The sequence below is a fragment of the Boleophthalmus pectinirostris genome, unplaced genomic scaffold (genome assembly GCF_026225935.1).
Source record: "Boleophthalmus pectinirostris isolate CB_2022bp ecotype Guang Dong unplaced genomic scaffold, ASM2622593v1 HiC_scaffold_152, whole genome shotgun sequence".
Taxonomy (NCBI): Eukaryota; Metazoa; Chordata; class Actinopteri; order Gobiiformes; family Gobiidae; genus Boleophthalmus; species Boleophthalmus pectinirostris.
In genome coordinates, this window is record NW_026571079.1 from 1 (window position 1) to 24,679 (window position 24,679).

Below are 24,679 nucleotides of genomic sequence, written 5' to 3' on the forward strand. Positions count from 1 at the left end.
GTGTGAGATGCACTGTATGTCAGTAGTGCCATTATGAAGAGACCAGGGCACAGCATGGCTGCTTTAATTACCAGTTAGAGGCAGACAACTATTATGAGCCCAGTGCACCTGCTTCCTGCAGAGAGACACTCCTTTTTCCTAAGAATACAGACAAAAAGATCCCAGTGTCAGAGGCAGAAGATAAGAGGTGAAGGGGTACATAAGACACAGGGTAATAACAAGTAAATAAGAGCCTCCAGTGATTGGCACCAGGCAGGTGAGAAAGCCTCACTGAGGATGAGAGACTAAAAGTGGGAGTCCTGAGAGAACAGCATCTCCAGGCTCACAGCACGACACCGTCTTAATGAGATCAACACCCAAGAGTCACTGGTGTTGACACTAAGAGATGATATAATGAGCTCCAGAAAAATGGGCAGCATCGTTGGGAATATGCAGTTCAATATGTAATGTGCATCTCAACCTTATTAAGCATCATTAAGAGTAGCCAGAAGCATTGCATAATTAAAAAGGCGAGGTAGATTCATTTAAGTGTATGGTTCAATCAGACCAATGAGGGAAATTTGTATGATAACACATGAGCCTTTGAACATGTATACAGACTACTGCTCAAGGGCACAATGGCATGGGATTGAACCATCAACCTACCACTAAACCACTGCCACACTCAAAACATTCATTTGACTTTGAGAAAATCTTTTTCACTTCTTATACGGCTGTGTAGCTGTTACTTATCTCTCAGGTAATAACAGAGCAAATTTGTGTAAATAAAAGATAAACATTCTGAGATTTTCTGGGCTGAGTATAACCAGTCTATTACATCAATTTACAACACCAACCAGGATATCGGCTAAACCAATATTTGAAAGTCAGTATCTCATTCAGCAATTTTTTCAATATCTGTGCTGATATCCAATACCTGTATCAGATCGGTGCATCCCTAGTAAGGACACACAGTAATCTACATGGCTATTAACTTGTATGCATGGTTGGGAAGAATGGATATACAAACATTTATTCCAGTCAGAGAATTTCAAGGATGTGGAATTGTATGACGTTGGTGGCAGTAAATTATGAATTGCCCTTTATTTTCTTGCTCATGCCATAAAACTTTTGCCTCACTGATATTGTTAAAAAGTCTTTTTCTGCTCCAACCTCATACCACATCCATTATCTATATCTATCAATACTTTGAGGCTAAATGCGTATTAGGTATAGATTTTCTATGGATATATATATATAAACATACATAAGTTTCTTATCCACTGACAAGGTTCACTTGGGGCTGCCATTGTCAGGGCCAGTTATAATATGCCATAAGCATACAGGTCAACACAATGGTACTGTCCAACGCCCCTTCCTGACCAGCACTTGCAGGTCTGAAGCTGTAGATGCTGTCCATCTTCTTGAGCCTCCTCCAGTCTTGTCAGCCTACACCGCTGGTGTTATGATTGTCCTAAATCTTTTTGTATATCAGCAGAAATTTCTTGCTTTTCAATCTTGCACATCTCCACACTGCGAGTGTACAGGGTGGCTGCCATCCTCTGCTACTTCAAATGGAAGACCCTGTCCTTGCGATTAGCTAGTTTCTAGCCTCCTGCGAGGCAGTCCCAGATTCTTAATGCTCCAGACCGCCTTGGAAGGTTGTACCTCCAGTGGTATGCTTGGGAACTCTAAAATGGGGCTGGCCTAGGATCGAGTAAAATGCGTTAATATGAATATTTTAAGACGAAAATGACAAGACTCACTGCAACAGTTATAGAGAGAGGGGCCACAATATTCCAATGCATGTCAATCGAAGCCAGGATCAGTAGGAGCTGGAAGAGCCCACATGTGAACTTTCTATTTGTTAGCTATGTCCATTTATATACACAGTATATGCTATAGATTCACTTAGGTTTAGCAAGTGTTATTAAAAAAAATGTATTGGTTTTGAAGTGGATAAAAAAAATTAGAATTTTGGAATGAAAACTTTTTTGGATCTAGAACAATTTTTCCTATTCTCACCTGTTGAAAAACATGACAGGTTAGTTAGTTAGTGAATCAATAACTTTAAAAAAATATATTAATCAGTATCAGTATTTAGATTTGAACAAGACAGCTAGACTTTCTTGGAGCTTTAATTAGGTTTTAGCTACTCCACACATGCAATATTCTCACCACTGGAAACTATGACAACTTTTGCAAGTCCTTGGAAGGCCTTACATTAAACAGATGTCATATTGTTTACTATCTGTTGATACATCCCTAGGCCTTACTGTGCCTTTAAGAGGAGCAGCACAAAGCAGCTAATGCATGTCTCTCCACTGGCTATTAAAGGAGGGATCACAGAATGGGACCCGGGTAGCACATAAACAGATAGTCGGCCCAGAGCATGTTGGACCACCCTGTCTGAGTGTGCGTAGCCCTTTCCCAAAAATGTGTAACAGTAAACAGACCAAGTAACTTTAGCACTCACATTGGCTTAGAGCATGCACTTCTTGCAGATGAAATACAGTCAGAGCTTCTCTTTGAAATCTTTATGTATAAACACAAGAATACAAGCATCTCATAGTGATGGGCAGATTAACACCAAAATATCGATATATCAATACCGGCAAGGTATTGAAAAGTATCAAATTGATCTCATGCCATAAAATCTTTTTTTTTTTTGTAAATAGAATATTAATAAACTTTTGAAGTACACTGTTTAAATATTTAGTTTAATTTATCTGCACATACATTAGATTTTTAAATTCAAGCTGTCGAGGACCAAAAATGGAGACTATATCGGATCAATATCACAATACTTACTTGGTAACTTGGTATTGGATCAAAGCCCAAATCACTGGTATTGTCCTACAATAATATCCCAAAGACATGTCACCTAACATTGTGATTTGCAGGGGCCACCGGGTGAGTGTAGGGGCAAAGGCAGGAGAGTGTGGCTTCAGCCCCCCCCAGAGAGCTACCCTGCTTGCCACTGGCTGTCCCCTGAGGCTTCCATGCCCAAGCCCTTTTCTCCTTTTTTCTCCTTGACGCTAAGCAGACACAGCAGCACACTAGAAGGTGGGGGTTGTTCACACAGTGTATTAAAGAGCAAGAGGCAGACAGACTGGAGGAGACATTAACACATAAGCTTTAGCTCACTGCTTACAGCCTCTTTTTCATATAGCTTTTGACTTAACACATAAAAAGAGCTATATAGTTCCATGGCAATCCCACATTAAACAAACATTTGTCCTGTGTGCAGGGAAAGATGTAGCCAAATGACATTGTTTCCAGATGCTGGTCAAAAAGAGAAGAGCGGCTTCTTCTTGTCCCTGCTGCTCTCCTACTGTGTGCTACAAGGCCACTGAAAAGGTTGCTTCCTCTTCAGCAAATAGAGTATACAAATATGGAAGAATGAGGGCTTTAAATTCATATAAATCATAAATTGAGAGGGCCAGTTTCAATCCAAATTGGTGAGAGGGAAGAATCATCACACACGAGCTACTGTAGTTCAAAAAAAAGAATAAAACCCGGTTTTAAATATAAGAGTGAAACACTGATTCTGTATTTCTTCATGAATAATTAATAGCCAAAACAAAATTCAAAGAGTTAATATGTCAAAGTGTGCCTGGACTTGCACAACAAATCTGTCCTGATGAAGAGGTGTGAGAGAGGAAGAGTAGAGCAGACATGGGAATCAATGTCACCAAGTGTCCTAGTCTAAACTACAGGATAAGGCTGGTATCAAAAAGAACTTGACCAGTTCCGTCTGAAGAGACTATGACCCAGACTATGAGTCAGACGCATTTCGAGGTAAAACAGCCTCACTGGTAAACTCCCATGAAAAAATCTGAAACATGAAATGTGCCCATGAGCAATGCCAACTAAAACTGAAGTGCTACTGCATTTATTGGGACATAAAACTGACTGTGCCCTGAAGAGACATAAAACAGTGAGTGTACAAGTGAATGCAATGTATTTGTGTCAACAGTGTCTGATCTTTGCAGATCAGTGGTTAATATAAATTTACCAGAACTACACAAAATCAAATGTTTAGCCTTAAGCTCAGATTTCAGTTTTACATATTGTCAACATATTTTTAAATGTATAGGCTGCTTTATTTAAGATTCAGTAACCCTATAGTAATGTGACAAATGGGTTGGGACTAAATATCAAATCAAATCAGTGATTTTTAACCATAGGGCAGTGGTCCAAAGTAGCAAGCGAGCACTCACTTAGAGGCTGTGAAATCACAATGTATAGTATACTATATATTACTGTATATTATGCATTTGATATAAATTTTTTTTTTTTTTTTACAGAACATGTTGGGCCCGGAGGTCAAAAAGGTTAAGAACCTCTGCTTTAAATTTTTCAAAATTTGTGATTTGCAGGGGACAGAGCCAAGTATTCTAAAACAGATTACTAGTGAATATTCATTAGCAGTAGCATCAGACACCTGCTTGTTTAAGTTTAATGCCATACTGATTAAACATTCCAGGCAATGTAAAAACCTCTCTGTGAAGACAGGCGTTGCACACTGCACCAGTAAAATGACATAGTGCACCTTTAAACAATATAAATTCAACTCTTGAATTGTGAAAGTGCCACTGACTGTAAAGTAAAGGCAGCACACATATGTATTAATGAAAAATATACAGCAACAGTCTGAAAACAAATTCACCCTTTGTATGCTGAAAGTGTCAGACAAGCCCCAGTCTGACAAAAGTAAATAAAATATTTGTGAATTCGATCTTAATTGTAAGAGCAAATGTGTTACTCACATAGTCAGGCAATGCAGTATTGTCTCCGTGTCTGACTCGGAGCGACTGTGTGGCCTGCTCCAATACCTTGTTGTGCTTTTTGGAAAGCAGAGCAAATAGGCTATAGGAGAAAAACAAGCATGGGAAATTAATAAAACAAAAAAGGGCTAAAGTTTAAACAATTATTGTTCAAAATTCTGAATTGGTCAATAAATTTGAATGAAATGTTTAAAAGGAAAAAATTTGTATACACACAAACACACACACACAAAGAATGAGGGTCATAGGATCTGTCAGTGGTTCTGAATTCTTATGGGCTCAAGGACCACCATGGGAGCTCCTCAGCTCCACCTGCTTGTTTTGGTCACAGAATAGTACTGTATCGTGGTCCCAGTTCATCCCTCTTAATGTCGAGGTAACGATAGACAAGGCTGTGGAACTGAGATTCTGAAGGACTTTTACACCATGACACTTGATCCTTAAATTGGCAATATGCATTAAGCAATGACAGATGGGTTCTACGCTTACAAATTGAGGATGTAAAGGTGGTCTGTGCTAAGAATCCTACAGAAAACTGAACACATCATTGTTTTACTTTATCAGCCACAAAAATGTAGGTTTCAGTGAATTTTCCTACTGGCTTGTCAAGTCAACATAAGAAAGCAGTGTGTGGCCATATGTAAAGTTAACACTAGAACTTATTAAATTTTAAATACAGAATATACAACATAGTTTATAGTAAAATCTAGAGTTCAAATCTAGTTTACATTGTATTCTACACAAAATCAATTTTTATTACCCACAATCACAAACTGGGGGGAAAAGGAGCTGCTTTTTTCCACTGTAATAAATAACAACTCTACACATGACTCTCCATAGGACTCAATTATGTTATTGCAGTCTTCCTGACATTTGGAAATTCCTGTCAGGAAATTCCCTTAATCTCACAAGCCTTCCAAGTTCAACCCAGGCCCTGATCATCATCATTATACAGGAGATGGTTACTGTGCATCATTATATCCACACACAATTGGTCTACTACTACAAACAACAGATTCACTGATTTGAACTTAGGCCGAATGAACATGTGTACATGTCTTTAGGGACAAATGTCTTCTGTGTCATTAATTATTACCAGTAGAAATTAATGACATAATAGTGCTGTGTACACTATTTGGGCTGTCCTCTTAAGTACTTTCTTCTCAATCCTCTGCCTGAGCTTGCCCGCATTACATAAGATCTCTAAGCACAAAGGTAGCTCTCCCTGAACGCAGCCTTCAGGTTTAATCTTCTGAGTATTTCACAAAACGATTTAAAGACAATTTAAAAACAAATCTTACCTAATAATACGTTGAGAAGCATATTGGTGCAGACACCAAAACTGTGCAGACATGTTTGCAAGTGCAGCCAGGCAGTTGGTATGGAGGTATTTATCCTACAAAAAAAGTACAGAGTCATATGAAAATGTGTATTATTAGCAATAATAAAACAATCCACAAAATTGCTATGATCGTACCCTTGTTCGAGTCATATTAAACTGAATAGTGCGAATAACTACTAAGATGAGTAGACTTCCAAGTGAAATTTCTGTTAATGACCTTTCTGTGTACCATGAAACATTCTTTAACACCTGAAGAGAAAGTAATCATATATGATTAGATTAGAAATCACATTATTATTAGAAGTACAAACACTGAAGATGCACTCACCACTTCATGGATGGAGCGATTAAAAGCATCATCCTCAGTTAGGATTAGAAGAATAATGAGGGCCATGTAGACATGATGAGAGTTTCTCTCCTCCACATGGTAAAGGATTTCAAGGATTGGCAACACCTGTACCAGTTACAGAAGAGAACTTTACATGTGTGACCATGTTTTTAAAGAAGGGTCTAAGTTTTTATTAAATGAAATAAAAATCCATTTGTGTGAGCATTTGTGACAAGCTCCCAAAACATTCTGGGGATTAAACCATGACAGTGGTCTTGCGCACCCTAACTTTTAATGATGAACTAATGTGACTGTGTTTCTGTGGAGTAAAGATTCATGTTGTTGATATTCTTTCATGTTTTTCAACACACCAGGTTGTCCATATCTGTTCTGGAGAGTATGTAGGTCCTCATATTGGTGTTTTGGTGGAGTAGAGTGTACAGGAGCAGCGTGGCCTGGTCGGAGCGCTGCTGCTCACACAAAGCTGTGTACAGACTGTTGAAATTAATCTGGAACGTGTGAGGCTGCTCCACAGGGGGCACTGACGTGTCTGCAGCAGCACAGGCAAAAACATCATTAGAATGAGTCTTGTCAAAGGTACAATGTAAGTGTGAAGCTTCAGTACCTTGTGTATTTCTGAAGCAAGTAATGGCCTGCCGGTAAGGGTTGGGAAAGTCAGGTCCATCTGTAAGATTGGCCAGGACCAGAAGAAGCAAAAGGCTCTGATTGGATAAAGGTAAATGGTTGTGATCCTGATCGAGCCCTGTTTTGGTAGCAGCTCCTCCCAAAGTGAAAACGCTCCACAGACCACCTGGAACAACATATACAATAATAATTTAAAACTTACAGCAGTTAAATATAGAGTCATTTAAGAAAAAGACAAATACATAGCAAAATTTGAGGTTGTCAGGCACTTATCTTTTAAGGGTAGCACAGGGAGGTAGAAATATATTATTGCAATGTTATCTTTGTTTGTTATCTTTAACAGGCAAACGCCATTTAAAAAAAATAATAATAACTTTACATCAGTGAGTGAATGCTCAATACTTGTCCTGTTGTCAGAACATCCTTTTCTGTGGAGCCAGTAGAGACCTGGCGCTCTCAGGCGTGCAAGCGACATGAGAAGCATAAGAACCTACGTACACAGATGACAGTCTCTGGCTCCTACATGTCTAGCCACAGAGAATGCATGAAGTAAGCACCAGAGAGATGTGAGAGCAGGCTGTCAGCTCAGACTGAAGGGCCAAGCTTATCTGCTGCCCTCTGGTGGTAAACAAAAAGATTGACAATTGACCCATGTTATTGTGGCCAAAGATCAAGTAGAAAACACTAACGTACAGACAGTTAGTATTGAAACTTAAAGTTTAGTGCCATCTAATTTTCAGTGAAGACCCCGAGAGAAAGTATTCAAAGACTGCCCAGTATCGCCACCTCAAAAAATGTTTTACATTGCTGCAATGGGAGACCGGCTCGGAAAATTTGAATGTAGCCATATATAAAAATTTTAAATAAACCATGTCGGTAGATGAAAAATGAAATGAAAAAATATATTACGGCCCCACCCTAAACCCCACAGGATGTCAGCCATATTGGATCAAATCTGGGATTGACAAAATCACACATAATATTTTGACATCTATAACAGTTTTAATCAAACACTGAAACACATTTAGCTTTATAACAAACAGCTTTCTCAATTAAAAAACAAAACAAAAATAGTTATAAATCTTTGAATAGTGCTACTAATGATGGCTGGAGTAAAATATGTTAAAAATAGATGTCAAATGCTTAATGATAATGTCATGAAAGATTTAAAGATTGAGGAAGAAAATAGACAGTACAAGCTTAGTCTGTAATGAAGTTATATCAGCAAATTTCATTCGGAACAAAGGTAAACTGTTAAGATGAATTGCATGTGTTAAACTGAGTGATTCATTGCTAATGTTTGTCTCTTCTGCGAAGTGATACTTCAGCTGCTCCAAGAGAGTGAAAGAAAACAAGATCTCAAGGATGAGGGCCAAATAGTGATGATGCCTTTTTCACTGGCACCAGATAGGCGTCCCAGCAGTGTCACAGAGTGTCTGGCCTCCATGTTTCCTGCACTGGCCTAAAATGCTGACTTTACCTCTCGGTGCTGTTTGTTGTCCCTTTGGCTCCGTTTTTGTGCCTGTCTGCCAGCCCACCACGTAACCACTCACCACCCAATAACAGAGTACTGCTAAGGCTGCTGCGGCCCTGGCTCATTGCCCAGTGGAAAAAAGGAGAAGGACATTTTAAGAGGGGAAGGTAAGAGGAGAAATAAAGAAAAGAGGAGGTCAAAGTCGGACAGGAAACTCTGAAATCATAGTCTGGGATTTAAGGATCTGGAACAGTGATGAGGAGCATGCTGCCAGAAATAGAATCTACTCACATGCAGCACTATGCACTACTACACTTACTTGCTCATGCTCAGTCTGTGTCTACTACTGTATTTCAGTCACAGCAAATTTAATAAAAAAAGTATATATTTATATACTAAATAATGTGAATGAATATAAAATCACTGCATTCTCTGATCTGACACAGGTGAAATATTTCCCATTACACAAGACATACTCATATATGGCTACTATTCAATAGCCAAAAAAATAATAGCAGGCCTTCTTGACAGGCTTTCAGATACACATTAGGGCTATACAACATTGTGAAAGGATCAAGAATATTGGCAGATACAATCATCATTATCTGAACAAACTAAATATATCACAGTGACATCACGGTTCGGAACAGTACAATGAAAATGAAATGAATGAATTTTCCGAATTAAATCCAAAGTTAACATTGATATGGTCTATTGGTTTTGTCTCTGTTAAGTATTTATTGGACAGTGTTTGAATAGTATCAAGAAGTATATTAAAACAGCACAGTTGCATAAATATTGCTGTACTGAACAGCCATATTGCAACATTTTCCAACATCATGTTAATTCTAAATCCAAAACTTGCTGGACTGTGTGTGTATGTGTGAGTGTGTGTGTATAAGGTAGACGAGAGCAGACTGGGAGGCTCTAGGGGATTATAGAGCAGGACACAGCATCGTAACTCATTGGGGCGATCAGTGGCCACCACAGACAGACAGGCTGCAATGAATACTGATGTCTCACTGATAGGAATCTGCCACCAGTGAGCAGCAAAAAGCGTTCCATTTCCCAGGGAACCCCATGGATTTCAGTGGTGCCGTGCCAGTGGTATTGACTGTTATTTTCATATATAGGTGTTTATAAGGTTCTTAAACTCTTTCAGGTTTCTTCATTTAACTTGTATAAGATAACATAATGTGCCATTTAGCGTGTAGTAATCTGCACAACAGCAAATTATAGCTGAGCTTCATGGTAGATTCATTATAATTTAACCTTTAGATGGTAAGACTGAGCTTTGATTGATGGAATGCAAATGAAATATGCTTACTAGCAACTCCAGATGCCAGGCCATACAGAAGACCACCTTCAGCTTTTGGTTCAAATATGTGAGTTGCCGGAGGAGGACATTTTTCCTGTCTGATGAAGTTATAGAGCAGTGTCTTCACAAGTCGACTTGTTAAAGTTAAACTGAAAAAAGAAGCAACAGGTCACATTTGCTCAAAATGATGTATAAGATCAGAACACTAGACTAGTAATTTAAAAAAAGATTCTATTATCTTGAAATAAATACGGTATCTCAGGAATTAACTATACGTATCACAAATATACAATTAATTAATTAATATATGTATGATTAAAACATGTTATTTTAACATAGATTACAGTTGATGTTTAGGGGCTTAAAATCGCAGCACTTTAACGTCACTGAGTAAACTTACCATCTACCCTTCATAGCATGTTGGTATATTACACCATCTCTGAGGATATCTTTACTGAAGAGTTGGTATGAAAACAAGACCAGCAGTGTGGTCACTGCTTCAAACAGAATGCTGTAAGTTATGTCTCTATATAAAACAGAAGCACAAGTAGAGTTAAATAATTTTACAGGACAATAAAATCTTAATATTATCACATTACACTCCTCCTAGTTAATATTGTTAATGAAACTGAATTAACTAGAAATGCTCAACAATCAAATTTCCCCTTTGCATAAGCATTTCATGTTTTATGTTGTCTGTCACCCTCTACTGGTGACAGTGGGGCATAAAGTATGTTGAAATGGCTTATTGGCAGGCTATTAGCAACATGATGCCAACAAATAAATGGTAAATTAAAGACATTTAATAAATGTATTAAGTAAATAAATGATTGATGTATGGTTGCAGAGACAGACATAATGTTGAGTTTCAGTTTACTCAAACATAAAATTTTATATATAATGGATGGATGTCTCTTTTGGCATCTTTTGGCAAATTAAAGTTGAAGCAACATGGTGAGAGAGGCATTCTGAAATATTTGGACTCATGTGGTAATTGTGCTTTTGTGTAGTATAGATATAACTTGATCTAATTAACTTAATAAAATAGTGCAGTACAAGTAGTGTTTTTACATGTTTTTAAAAGTAATCACTCTTGCAGACATGACCTTTTTATATATGCTAAACCCCATGGGGTTCATAGATACATATATAATCATACAATTTGTGCATAGGTCTTGGCTGCACTCACAGCAGGGGCACTTCAACAATCAGGTGAATAAGGTTGGACAGCAGCTCCTCAAGGAGGTCCTCACGGCTGGTTTCTACACAGGGGGCATAGAAGACTTATTATTTGAGGCTTACATTAAATAGCAGATCCTTGAAGGTCATACAGTATCACTAACTATTTACTTTTTTATGTCTTTATTTTGTTTATTTCAAAAGTGTTGCTATGAGTTTACAAAATTAATGTTTGGCTATTGAACTGTACAGTTTAAATTCAATTTTATAGTAACAATTATTATTGCAAAATAAATATTGTACTTCGATGTTAAATAAACACTATTTCTCTAATCTTATTGCATTTGTTTCCTACAAAAAGTAGAATTCCTAAATAAATATATTCTATGCACTGTATGGGCCAAATAAGATGTAAGCTCACCTCCACAGACACCTGGTGCCATCTCCTGGTACGAAAACTGTAGGTGCAACTCTTCTTCATTCATTTCTCTGATGAACACCTTGAGCAGGCAGCGAATCATAAATAGAGCATTGTGAGCCTGCCATATAAACAGCTGACTGTAAAGAAAGAAAATATTAAACATAAAAATCAAACAAACTGACCACAGTAAACGGTCAAAAATGCAAATCATTTTCAGGCAGCTATTAATTATTTGGTTTCAATCCTCCAGATCAAAATTGAAATAATTTTTTTTAAATTTTGTCTTGGACATTCATTCACAGATCATTTCAAGCTTGCCCACAGAGTTTCAATATGGAATGATTTAAGAAGTAGAATTATAAAAAGGTGCTCATTTTCACTCACTCTTGGCATTCCGTTGATATTTTTAGCTCCTTGGTCCTCCCAAGGAAAATTCTTACAAGAGCACAAAAGTTTCCAGTCCTAGGATTGTTTTCAACTAAAAATTAAAAAGACAAATTTTTTATTAGTATGTAATTTTTTATTTTTATTTTATTTTGTTCCAGCATGCAAAAACTTACTAAGCATCTTGGCTAATGGATTGACTGCTTCTTCCAATAACTTCGAGTCACCACTGCATAAAAAAATAAGATGAGCAGCATGATACAAATAATACCATAGTAATAAATTGTCATGTGCAACCATTACCCGCAAGTGGGACTGATGAACGTGAATGAGATGAGCTGGTTCCAGAAGGGATCATTTTCTGAAATGACCTCAGTTCCAACTAAAGCCTTGAGACTTGTATTTTCTGATAAGTCACTGATCTGGCTTGTATTGGCTCCCATTTTGGCCAGTATAAAAGCTCACAATGTCTGTAAAACATGACAAAGACAACAGTGTATTAAGTTTGAATCATACATTTCTATTTAATCATTGAGCTAAGGTCAGTGCTGATAGGCTAAAGTAATAGCGCGTGTGTGAAACCTAAACTTAGGTTAGGCCAGCCGCCAAGAGCAGGTTGTTAGATGTGCAAACAGGACGTGGGATTTGCTTTCAAAAACTGACACACCTAAAATATATAACTGTGACTGTGAGTGCTAACTAAGAGAGGACAAGACAATCATATCACAACAGTTTATATAGGTTGAATAGGTATAATCAACTACTGCTAGATATGGGGAAAGAGGTGTTTTAGTTGTAAACATCAGCAACATTCATTTGGCAACATTAGCTAGCAGTTAGCTCGGTGATAGCAGAAGCCGCCGAACAAGGACTGAGACAACGAGTATACATAAAAATACAAGTAATCTAGAATGGCAAATGTGCAACTATACGAATGTTTAGTAAAGGTACGGAGACACAAGTCTGACATGGCTAAGAATACTCACATATCCTGATTGCTTGCAATCAGCTGACGCTTACCTGTCATAAATGTTTCTTTCGCGTTTCCAGTGGCACAAAAGTAAAGAGAAACTCGGTGTTGAAAAATAGAATAGATGTATTCATTACATATATTATAAATATCTACAGCAGGGACCTAGCGTTATAGATTTATGATATAACTTAAGTCGAGCACTGGACTAGCTCCTTCTGTCCACCATGATTTCCACGTCGCCACCCATTGCGTACTGACGACGCACGCTACTGTGACGTACAAAAGGAACGCCCCACAGAACGTCCATAGACCACGGACCTATTAAAATAACACGTATAGGAACAGCAAAACTAGTATTATTATTATTATTATTATATTATTAGTAGTAGTAGTAGTAGTAGTAGTAGTAGTAGTAGTATTACACGTGATGATTGGTGGGTTTTAGATGACATCACAACATTCTATAGACCAGTGTTATTTAATATACATGGGGGCAGCTAAAATTTGTGTTGCCATACAATAAGTTCTTGTGTCTAGACACTGACAGAAATGTTCAGGCTCAACATTTGTGAATTTATCTTTTGGATATTTCATGGCAAAGTACAATGTTGTCAGTAGGAAAATTTGACCCTTGCTCCCCACCTGGGAGTACAGTCCCTGACAAAAGTCTTGTCGCTTATCCATTTTGTAGAAACAAAAGCTTATAATCTGACTTTAAATTAATCGATTGGTTTTAGAAATGTCTCATATGAAAGCTAAAACCCTCCCAAATTATGCTCAATATACTAAAATAAATTTGCTTCACTGAAGAAAGATTGATAATTTAATGAACACAGAAAGGTCAGATTTTGGCAAGACAAAAGTCTTGTCGTCTTGTCATATGATGCACCCAATCCTAGATTACAGCCTCACCTGTGATCAGTTACTTATCAATCAATTAGTGGGTGTGTATAAAAAGAACCCCAGCACACCAGACCTTCACATCAACTGCAACTTGACCTCTGACAACATGCCTAAGATCCACCCTGAGACCAAAGCGTTAATTATCAAGTGGCTGAAGACCAGATCCACTGCTGAGGTGGCTGACACCTTCAATGTGTCTCAGTGTCAAGTACAAAGAATAAGAAAAATATCTGAAATGACTGGAGATGTTTTTGACAAGCCCAGGTCCAGCAGACCCTGCAAGACAACAGCTCAGGAGGCCCGTTTGTTGATTCGAAAATCCAAGGCCAGCCCCTTTTCCACTGCAGCAGAGCTCCACCAGGCCTGGTCACCTCAAGCCCCTGTGTCAACCAGAACAGTTTGTAGAATTCTGTCTCGAAATGGCCTCCATGATCGAATCAGTCCACAGAAACCAGCACTAAACAAAAGTCAATAAAAAAAAAAAAAACGTGTGGCATTTGCCAAAGCCCACAGCCTGCTAAAAGGATGGACACTAGAAAAGTGGCAGAAGGTGGATTCCTCAGATGAATCCTCGGTTGAATTACATCACAGCCGCTGCAAATATTGCAGGAGACCTACTGGAGCCCGCAAGATCTATTAGGCTACAATGACTTGTACTGTAATAATACATATGTGAAAGAAATCAGACAAGAAAATCGTGTAATTAAGGTGTTATATTTAATCATTATGCATCATGCATAGAAAATACTCTTAATAAATTAGTTTGTTAATTAATGTTAATGAGCCCAAGTAACCATGATAATAAATCAAAAACATTTCTAAAATATCTCCAACAACTAACATATTTACATAACATTCACTACAATTCTCTCAGTCTGTCTTCTTGTCAGCTTGTGAAAGTGATCCATTGGCCATGGTTGCTTTGTTTTCCAACTGAAAAAAAAAAAAAAGTTTAGACCATAAACATATTTTATTTCTGAAACAATAAATAAAGCATCACATAAGCAGATGGTACATCACATCACAAGTGTTTACTGGTGCCAACTTGTTCCTAGTTCATATCTGTTCAGTGTTTACTTACCTTACAAGATCCATTAGACTGGGTGTCAATGTTACTGTCACTTGTGCCCGTCTCTTGTACAGCTTTTTTGGTCCAAAATGTATTAATAATAGGCGAAATGAAGGGGTAAATGAAAGGCTCCAGGAACCTCTTGTATACCCACAGTAAGACAGGAATTACAATGCAAGGAATGCACACCATGGTTGTTTTTTGTAGAACACCTACGGAAATGGGTAAAATGTAGTAAGTAAGTAAAGCAAGTAAATGAGACGAGAATAACACATACAGCCACAACATCACATGTTCTGTCTGATTATTCAAACATTCACTCTTCCTAGATTGATTTCTATGGACTGCGTCATTGGTCAAATCGAGTCCAGACGCCGAGATCCGATTATCAGAGCGCACAACCAATAAGACAAATTGTTTCTTATACTTGATAATGACTATCTTACCGACACAAAAGCAGAATACAAAGAAATATTCAGGAGAATTATCTTTAACGCGTTTCGCTCAATTTCCCCCAACACCAGTGGTCCACAGCTTTTTGAACATGCGCATTAGCAACTTCCGCATGGTACGGAAGTTATAGCATGTTGTTTACATGCGGCGCTATCCTCAAAACATCACTGCATTACCTTTTTAAACATTTTCTTGTAAGTGCCCTAGACGTAATAGATTATTGAGTAATACATCTTGGTACATGTTGATTAATGACTCAGAGTGAAATTTAGGTGATAAGGCTCAATACAAATGATCATAGCTTGTTTACAGTACAGAAAGTTCATTAACAAAAAAGAACTTTGGCTTCATAATTAATTCACCGTAACTGAAACAAATTAATCGCTTGTATTTTTTATTTGCAGGTTTAACATGCCCCTGTCAACTCAGTCTCAGGCCGACGATGAATTCTACGTGTTGGTCGCTACATTGGATAATGCCCGCAATTTGTCAAACATCCTAAAAGCCATTGCATTTAAAGATCACGCCATCTTCAGTGCTACCCCAAATGGACTTAAAGTGACCGTAGAGGACTCCAAATGTTTGCAAGCCAACGCCTTCATCCAGGTGTGTTTTGAAGGGCATCAGTTATTTAGACTAGCCTATTTGTATGATTGATTGTATCCTAATGACCATCCCTACGGTTATTTTTCCCAGGCCGAGATTTTCCAGGAGTTTACAATTAAAGACGATTTGGTGGGCTTTCAGGTTAATCTCACTGTTTTGCTAGACTGTCTTAACATCTTTGGAGGGACCACTGTGCCAGGTTAGTATCTCAGAAATCTACAAAGTACGTATACTTATATTTAAGTGTTCTTCTTTGTACACAACGATTTTGCAGGAGTGTCAACAGCACTGAGGATGTGCTATGTAGGGTATGGGTACCCTCTAACTTTATTTCTTGAAGAAGGAGGAGTGGTCACTGTATGCAAGATAAACACCCAAGAGCCAGAGGAGCCTATTGACTTTGAATTTTGCAGCAGTAATGTCACAAACAAAGTAAGGCTGTGCACTCATTCCTCCCTTCTCGTAGTTATTGATTGATTTATTACATTTATACTTTTAAGGTGATCCTGCAGTCAGACAGTTTGAAGGAAGCATTCTCTGAACTAGACATGACAAGTGAGGTGTTGCAAATAACCATGTCACCAACTCAACCATATTTTCGGTGTGTCAGCACAACAAATGTAATATTACTATGATTTGTCTGCTTAATTTATGTGTTCTCTCACTGTTTCAACTAGATTGTCCACATTTGGGAACTCTGGAAATGCACATTATGATTATCCTAAAGACTCCGACATGATGGAGTTGTTCCAGTGTACAAAGACACAGACCAATAGGTACAACATTGCATTTGTACATAATGTCAGTTTACTTTCTACACTGTGTTACTGTTGCCTATCTTATGCCCGCAGGTACAAGATGTCATTGTTAAAACCATCAACCAAGGCTCTGGCATTGTCTTGTAAAGTATCAGTGAGAACAGACAATAGGGGGTTCCTGTCTCTGCAATACCTGGTCAGGAATGATGATGGACAAATCTGCTTTGTGGAGTACTACTGTTGTCCAGATGAAGAAGCTGAAGAGGAATGATGAAAATATATATATATTATGCTATTTCAAGTGCTTGTTTTGATGAAAGTTCAGTTAGTTCTGATTTATACATCTATGACTATCTAGCACTAACCTCAGGAGAGCTACTACAAGGAGTAGCTACTTACCACCATTTTGAAGAGTAAATGCTGCAATTTGATGGTGTTTTATGACATGGTTTATATGTTTTTTCCTATTATTTTAAAATAAAACAGAAAATGCACAAAGTTCTTGTAGAGGTGCAAATGCAAGGAACAGCAATTAAGAATTCGGCTTTTTGCCAAAACGTTATTTAAAAAAACAACAAAGCTTTTGGACATTGGCCATCTGAGTGTGCTATGCATTTTTTTCATTTTTATACTCCTATGATTTTACCACTCGCCTGTTCAGTTGACAATGTGCCACATACTACAAAGTTAAAAAATAACATTTTTATTACCACCCATATGTATTGGTTGTACAGTACATAGTAGTATAAAAAGGTGTTCACTCAAAATATAAATGTAAATAAAACTTGTCTAAATCCACCTTGTCAATCTTAATTTACACATGTACATTTGAAAAAGTGTGTTTTTTATTTGATCCTAGGCAAACATTAAATATGTGTATATTTTCCAATCAAAAAAGATGATTAGCCCACAGCAAAGCAGCAGATCTATCTGACAAAGGATCTCCAAGCATTTGGAAAATCCTCCGATTTACCTACGAGCCATCTGCATCCTCTGTCTCTTAAAGACTTTCTGTTTATTCTTCTTTACAGCCTTGGGTTGTGGTGCTTCTAACTCTATTTGAACTGGCTTGTCATCAGCCGGTGTTAGAAACACATCAGCTGTAACGTCTTTTGTAACGTCCTCCTTTGCTTCAGTCCTTTTAATTTTCTGGAGCTCTTTAACCATCTGCTTTTCACGAACTTTGGCAGCTGCTGCCAGTCGCAACTGTCTTCGATGCTGCAAATGCAAAGATGAGAGAAGTATAACCAAATGAATATTCCATACAAACTATGAATTCTTTTGTTTGGCTTGATTTTTTTTTTTTTTACCATATTAGGAGATTGGAAGTTTTCATTTTCAAAAAGTGTAGGTCCTCCAAAACTTCCCTGAAAGATCTTGATTAGGTTCAGAACAAACCTAGGGCCTATTTCTACCAGAGAAGCATCCTCCTCAATAATCTGAATAACCACACAAGAAAAAAAATTACAATCACAACTGAGATAAACATTTCAATTAGTCAGTTGTACCGGTTTTATGAATGCTGAATCAAATATTACGCCGTTTTTTACCTGATAGTTCCTAAACCAGATCCTGTTATCTGCAATGGTAAATGTGATGACATGATCCACAAAGGGCTGACTCTTGGGATGATACCGAGGAGTAGAGAATGTCTGAACAAAGAAATCTCCACATTAAAATAACAACCAAACTCATTTATTAAGAACAATTAGAAAAATCACCTGTATGAAGAGCTCCTTCAGTAATGCATAGTGGGGTTCCCTGTCAAATTTCTGAAAAATTTAAAATTGACAGAAATAACCCATACTGATTAAACAAATTAAAATATGAATACCAGTGCGATAACAAACATCTTAGCTTACAGGATCAAAAGACAGCAATGGTCGAGATCCTTTTAGGCAGTTTCCAGTCATTTTGAGTTCTGCCAGAGTGTGAACTAAAAAGAGAATAAAAGACATTCATAAATCAGTTCCTAATTCAACTATTTATACTAATGCTCATATAGAATACTAAGAATAGTCTAAAAACTTACTATTCTGAACAAGGAATTTTGCAGAAGGTCCATGAGGACTGTTTGAAACCCTGCAGATAAAACATATCGATTAAACCATGTTGGGTCTTTCTACAATTGTCAGACGCTGATCAGCACAAGTGGACTTACCACAAATAAAGATCTTGCTTTTTCTTTGCCTCAAAAAAGAGGCATTTGTTGCAGTTTTTGATTTCACACACCTACGAAACAATTTTGAATAAAATGGGAGGAAACAACTGGATAATATGTAGAAGATGAATAGTTTTGTCTTTTGTGCATATACGCTGGACATAAACTCACCTCATTGATTACAAACAGTTTATCCTTTCTGTCCATTTTTGTATCTGCATAGAAAACATTAAGAGCATTAATTATGTTATTAACACAACATCAATAAATAAAAGAAGACTCACCTGCTTTTGAATGAGGCATTAAAGTCCTAAGATCCTGCATCAGATGCCTTGTCCTGAAGTTCACACCCCTAGAGGAGAAAATCAAAACCCTTTCCTTGTTGGTCCATTTGCCCTGTTAAAAAAAAAAAAAAAAAGTTATCGTTTTAAAATAACACAGCATCTTACCGAATTCACAGGGTTATTATCCTGTGGTGGTCTTTGACAGCCTTCATTGCTTATAACACAGAAGGTACATACTAAACATGGAAAAACAACACTCGCCCATGCAGCAGTCACCTCTTCAGACTATAACATCATAGAGGGCTTACCATAGAGACGGGTGCAGGGACAGTAACTTCATTGTTCTTATCCAGACTGTTTTCAGTCTGTGCTTCGCTTTCATCTGCCACAAATTTGACTTTCTTTGCCTTTTTCGGAGCAGAGCTTTGTGCCCCACGTTTCCTCTTGAACGCCGCCATGTTCATCAAAAAGAGAGCGCTCACCGGTATCAGAGAAGAAAAGTAGTACTTGGGGTAGAGAGCCTCTGGTGCCATGTTAGTGACATTGCAGGGTTTATTTAAAAGTAAAAACGCATACAGCTGCACGGATGAGTAACATTCTTTTAATAGTAAAAATGTGGTTTTAATTTTAAGAACATAAAAGCGGTCAAATGCCATATTGGAATGATACTGAAGAGAGACATGTATAGCCTACTTCTACACCACTAGAGGATGCCATAATTCCACTCATTTGGGAATTATCATCACTAGATTTAGGGGTGATTGTGTTTTAGGGAAATAACTACAGGAAAACCTTTAAAATAACAAATTGAGAATTGTAAATAAGAGCGTTTCATGAATGCACGAGTCTCAAGACAAGTATGGATCTATTAAAATAACAAGGAGACAAGGCTGCTCGAGTTCATCTTCTAAACCTACAGGGGGCAGCACGGAAATTTGGACACAACTGGTCTGCTTTGAAATCATTGAGAAGAAAAAAAAATGAATATCACGTGGTGCCCACACTGTCCACAGAATGGTCTCCAGCTGAATTTTCATTTTAGAGAAAACCACTACTATTTATTTTCAAATTACCGCTGTGATGTAAACGTATAGGTGTTAAGATATTATTTACTTTAAAAAACGTCACGTCAATAGCAAAAACAGGGCAAGTGATGTGAGTTAACGTTTTTACTTGTCTAATATTTATTGACATATCGGTTCTTAAGTTATCTACAATGAGGTGTCACTACGAAGTTCTTGGTGTCAAACGGGATGCTGGAGATGATGATCTGAAGAAAGCTTATCGTAAATTAGCACTGAAGTGGCATCCAGGTAAGGAATGAATCCAGCTGGTTGCAGTACTATTATAATGTTAAGGATTCTGCTGATTACGTGTATGACTTAGACTTTGCATCATTTGTTCACTCTTTCAGATAAGAACCTGGACGATGCCGAGGAAGCTGCGGAACAATTCAAGCTGATTCAGGCCGCGTATGATGTTCTCAGTGATCCACAAGAGAGAGCCTGGTTTGTAAAAAATGCTAGTCACCTGTTTGTGGTAATGTTGTTAATACATTGCTAATTTATGAATTTTTATTGAAGGTATGACAATCATAGGGAAGCTTTGCTCAAAGGTGGCCTCAGCGGAGATTATAAAGATGACAGCATAGACCTGCTTCAGTACTTCACTGTCACTTGTTACTCTGGCTATGGAGATGATGAAAAGGTATTTTGTTTGTTTAATAGCAACATAGAAGCTTTATGAATGTATAATATATTCCGGTTACATTACTTGACATGTCTCCTATTAAAATGATGTGTTTGGTTATGTATTTTAGGGCTTTTACACAGTCTATAGAAATCTATTTGAGCTCATTGTAAAGGAGGAGATGGAGCATACCAAGGAGGAACTTGAGGAATATGCATTTCCATCTTTTGGAGATTCTCAAAGCGATTATGATACTGTAAGCAAGTTAATTTTTTTATTTATTTGTCGCTGCTTTACAAGTTAATGTGATGTACTAAAATATATCTTTTACTTTGCAGGTGGTGCACATATTTTATGCTTATTGGCAAAGTTTTTGCACACGAAAAAACTTTGCCTGGAAAGAAGAGTATGATACAAGGCAGGCATCAAATCGCTGGGAAAAAAGAGCTATGGAAAAGGAGAACAAGAAGACCAGAGAAAAAGCTAGAAAGGAACGTAATGAGCTTGTACGTCAACTAGTGGCCTTTGTGCGGAAGCGTGACCGGCGGGTACAGGCTCACAGAAAGTTGGTTGAGGAACAAAATGCTGAGAAGACCAAGAAGGTTGAAGAGCTGCGGCGTAAGCAGAAACTTGACCAAGCCAAGTGAGTATAAGTCAGTGATTGCTTTGTTTTAAACAGTTAATATTTTTGGAGACTGAGAAATTAAATACATTTTTACCAAAGGCTGGCCGAAGAATACAAGGAGCAGAGTTGGGCCGCCATGTCTGAACTGGAGAAAGAACTGCAGCAGATGGAGGCTGAGTATGGAGAGGAGTTTGGAGATGCATCAGAAAGTGAGGAAGACGGCCTGGATGTGGATACACGAGAAAAAGGTTCCTAGTATTAAACATTATGGCATTTTTGGTTTAACTTTTAAAGTGACTTAAGAAAGGCAGCACTACACTACTACAGTATGTTAAGTATTAGTTAAGTATTAATTAAGAAAAAAATGTCTAAATGTCCATGAGCATACATGTTCATATTAATAATATGTGATTTTGCATCACTGTTGTTATAGGTATGGTTAAGTGTTTCTTAACATTTCTCTAATCACCATATGTATATATAAATTAATGTTATATACACACATTATGTGTGTGTGTGTGTGTGTATATATATATATACATACACACAAACACACACGTACCTACATGTATACTGCTATGGGTATACTGCTATGGGTGATTAAAATTGCTTATTGGTGGGTATTGACTGCAATAATTGATTCTTTTCTCTATCTTATTACACAGATGCTGAGGAGCTTGATGTGGATGAGCTAACCCTTGATGATTTTGACTTATACTGCCTAGCCTGTGATAAATCCTTCAAATCAGATAAAGCGTGAGTACAAGACAACACGCAATACGCATGACCTCACATTACAGACCACAACAACTGAGACAAAGACATAACACCATGGCAACAGATAAATCAATAAACAGCACTTGCACATTTTTTTACATGAAGAAATGGCAGCCTTGAAGTATGAACCTTGAATGTATTTGTGGCATTGCATTTACATGTGTTTCTTTCTAACTGCAGTAAAATGAACCATGAAAAATCCAAAAAGCATCGGGAGATGGTGGCATTGCTACGGCAACAGTTGGAGGAGGACGATGACTCACTCGGCTTGAAGCTAAATGAAGAAGAACAGGAAGGGGAAAATGAGAATGAAGAGAACGAGGAGGAGGAGGAGGAGGAGGAGGAGGATGAAGATAAACCCAGGCAAAAGTAAAGATGGATTTAAATCATTGTAGAGTCATAGTATTTGTTATGACATATGTTAGTGTATTTTTTATCTTTCAAGACTTTCCAAAAAGCAGAAGAGAAAAAAGAAACTACAGAATGCGACCCATGTATGTAGTGTGTATATTTCTAATGACCATAAATATATTGACAAGACAATGTATTAGTATAGACTTGTTTCCACAGAAGCAGAGCACTCCAAAGGATGAAGTCCAGCCTAAGATAACTACATCAAGTGTCAAAGGCCCTGAAGAAACCAAAGAACCCACACAGTCCGAAGAGCAGGGAGAGCCTGCTCCCCCTCAGGCCAAGAGGTTAGACAATTGTTCGGATCATTGATGAATTGCTAAGTTAAAGTTGCTTGATTGATTGATTGTCTTGTGCTATAATTTGATTTCAATTAATGTCTATGATTGTGAGAGAATCACTATTTAAGGTTTGTGACATTTATCAAACTAGCCAAAGAATGCAGTGTCAGTGTATTTACAATCATGAAATTGTTTCATATGCATAGGTTATGCAAGCATTCTACAAAAACATTTGCACTATTTAAGGTACCTTGAAAAATGGCAGCAAGGGAAACCAAATGCATCAATGTTGAGCTTATAAATCAATAAATAAATTGCTTAGAAAGCAATAAATCAATGTTGAGCTTTAAAAAAATATTCAATTCACGGATCTACACACAAATTCAAATAAACATATTATTCAGCTAATTAATGTTGCAAGGAAGTTGTACAGATAATTCTCAAAATAAAGGTAATTTTAATTTAAACATCTCATGGTGGTGCTCTTAACTAGGCATGGAGTAGAATACTGGCTCCTGCTCCTTTTTGTATTTTATTTTGGGCACTTTTCATTTTAATCACTGTTATGAGGCCTTTTTAACCACTGTTATGACAGTAACAATAGCAAAATACATTTAATTCATAGTAAATTGTCCATTGCAGTTCTGGAAAAATAAAAGCAAAAAAAGGAGTACTAAAAGATGCAATGAAACCTACGATGGCACAAAATGGAGAACAAAATAAAGAGGTTTGTAACAGTATATCATTTTAGATATGTATAGTAGTCTGAACAGAAGTGGGATGAAAGCTAAAAAATACCATGTTAAAATTACACATTTCTGTTTATCAGTTGACAGCATTAAGATATAGTCTTACTTTATTGATATTAACTATTAAGTATACAAGTATACAACATTTTCTCTACATTTGATTTTAATATAAGTGCACTCTGTTTGCAGAAAGAAGTAGACTTCCGCTGTGTGACCTGTAACAATGAGTTTCCAACACGAAATAAGTTATTCGACCATCTTAGAATCAGTGGCCATGCCACGGCACTTTCTCAGAACGTTGTTCACAGTTCCTCTGGTAAAAACAAGAAAGACAAGAGGAAAAACAGATAACATACCGCCACCATCTTCGTGATGGTATGAAACTGTTTCATAAAGAGTCACAGAGGAAGAAACTGTATTTTAATGGACCACACTGGTAAACCATCACAATTTAAAGGAATCTTGTTGAACATAAAAGTATGTACACATGTGACACAGTTCTGAAAGACATAAAGAACTTATATTTGCAATTCTTATGAATAAAGTGACTTGTGAGGCAATACTCTTCAGAGATTGTGTATGTTGCATTTTAAAATGTTTTCCAACATTCATATTGCCTATCATATGTCTTATTGTTTTCTCAGTTTAAAAAATATAGCCATCCATCAGCATTTAAAATACATACGGACTTTTTTTTTTTTTTAGCTGATAGCTACACTGCAGGTTATTATGGTGCATGTGGTTGCTTTTGATGTGATAGATGCATGTCCTTTCCTGCAGAACAACCTGCTGGGAAAATTATAAACCCAGAATTAATGTATGTTTTTACTGTATAAAAATTGCATACAATTACTTCCCTTCCAAATGATTAATGGACCAAAATACATTATTTATTTGCCCATAGGTTTTAAATAGCACAGGAGCTATTGATGCAGCAGTCGATTGCATATCATGCTTTATGGAATAATGCTGAAAATGTTCTGATATTTGCATTATGTCCAATAAAGCCTTTTCATTGACTAAGCATTAGCTAAACTTAAAATGCATGTCTTTGGTCTTTAAGGCAACATGAACATTTGT

The 24,679-nt window shown here is 37.2% G+C and overlaps 5 protein-coding genes across 5 annotated transcripts; 2 read left to right on the top strand and 3 right to left on the bottom strand.

Annotated features, from left to right (window-relative positions):
- Positions 1-4,655: 4,655 nt before the first annotated feature.
- Positions 4,656-13,104, bottom strand: LOC110160478 (dymeclin). The gene is made up of 14 exons (XM_055151294.1): positions 12,881-13,104; positions 12,164-12,330; positions 12,037-12,089; positions 11,861-11,954; positions 11,477-11,613; positions 11,066-11,138; positions 10,277-10,402; positions 9,886-10,025; positions 7,065-7,250; positions 6,811-6,989; positions 6,440-6,565; positions 6,247-6,360; positions 6,071-6,165; positions 4,656-4,851 (listed from the first exon to the last, which is right to left on the bottom strand). The coding sequence occupies exons 2-14, from the start codon at positions 12,301-12,303 to the stop codon at positions 4,671-4,673; spliced, it is 1,644 nt and encodes a 547-aa protein (XP_055007269.1). The 5' UTR covers positions 12,304-12,330; positions 12,881-13,104; the 3' UTR covers positions 4,656-4,670.
- A 1,330-nt stretch (positions 13,105-14,434) lies between these two features.
- Positions 14,435-15,392, bottom strand: LOC129408221 (UPF0729 protein C18orf32 homolog). Its single transcript, XM_055151293.1, has 3 exons — positions 15,252-15,392; positions 14,818-15,017; positions 14,435-14,669 (listed from the first exon to the last, which is right to left on the bottom strand). Exons 2-3 carry the CDS (start codon positions 14,995-14,997, stop codon positions 14,607-14,609), a joined length of 243 nt encoding a protein of 80 aa, XP_055007268.1. The 5' UTR covers positions 14,998-15,017; positions 15,252-15,392; the 3' UTR covers positions 14,435-14,606.
- Positions 15,370-17,420, top strand: rad1 (RAD1 homolog (S. pombe)). Its single transcript, XM_020925159.2, has 7 exons — positions 15,370-15,452; positions 15,663-15,864; positions 15,955-16,063; positions 16,139-16,296; positions 16,365-16,465; positions 16,542-16,640; positions 16,716-17,420. The coding sequence occupies exons 2-7, from the start codon at positions 15,670-15,672 to the stop codon at positions 16,891-16,893; spliced, it is 840 nt and encodes a 279-aa protein (XP_020780818.1). The 5' UTR covers positions 15,370-15,452; positions 15,663-15,669; the 3' UTR covers positions 16,894-17,420.
- On the bottom strand, positions 17,310-19,561 carry bxdc2 (brix domain containing 2). The gene is made up of 10 exons (XM_020925223.2): positions 19,376-19,561; positions 19,068-19,179; positions 18,955-18,998; positions 18,784-18,854; positions 18,655-18,704; positions 18,485-18,558; positions 18,344-18,394; positions 18,173-18,274; positions 17,933-18,061; positions 17,310-17,840 (listed from the first exon to the last, which is right to left on the bottom strand). The coding sequence occupies exons 1-10, from the start codon at positions 19,529-19,531 to the stop codon at positions 17,592-17,594; spliced, it is 1,038 nt and encodes a 345-aa protein (XP_020780882.2). The 5' UTR covers positions 19,532-19,561; the 3' UTR covers positions 17,310-17,591.
- Positions 19,562-20,037: 476 nt separating this feature from the next.
- Positions 20,038-24,168, top strand: dnajc21 (DnaJ heat shock protein family (Hsp40) member C21). Its single transcript, XM_020925215.2, has 12 exons — positions 20,038-20,380; positions 20,482-20,575; positions 20,651-20,774; positions 20,887-21,012; positions 21,095-21,399; positions 21,481-21,629; positions 22,047-22,137; positions 22,339-22,527; positions 22,604-22,652; positions 22,729-22,856; positions 23,493-23,577; positions 23,789-24,168. The coding sequence occupies exons 1-12, from the start codon at positions 20,284-20,286 to the stop codon at positions 23,948-23,950; spliced, it is 1,599 nt and encodes a 532-aa protein (XP_020780874.2). The 5' UTR covers positions 20,038-20,283; the 3' UTR covers positions 23,951-24,168.
- Positions 24,169-24,679: the final 511 nt, after the last annotated feature.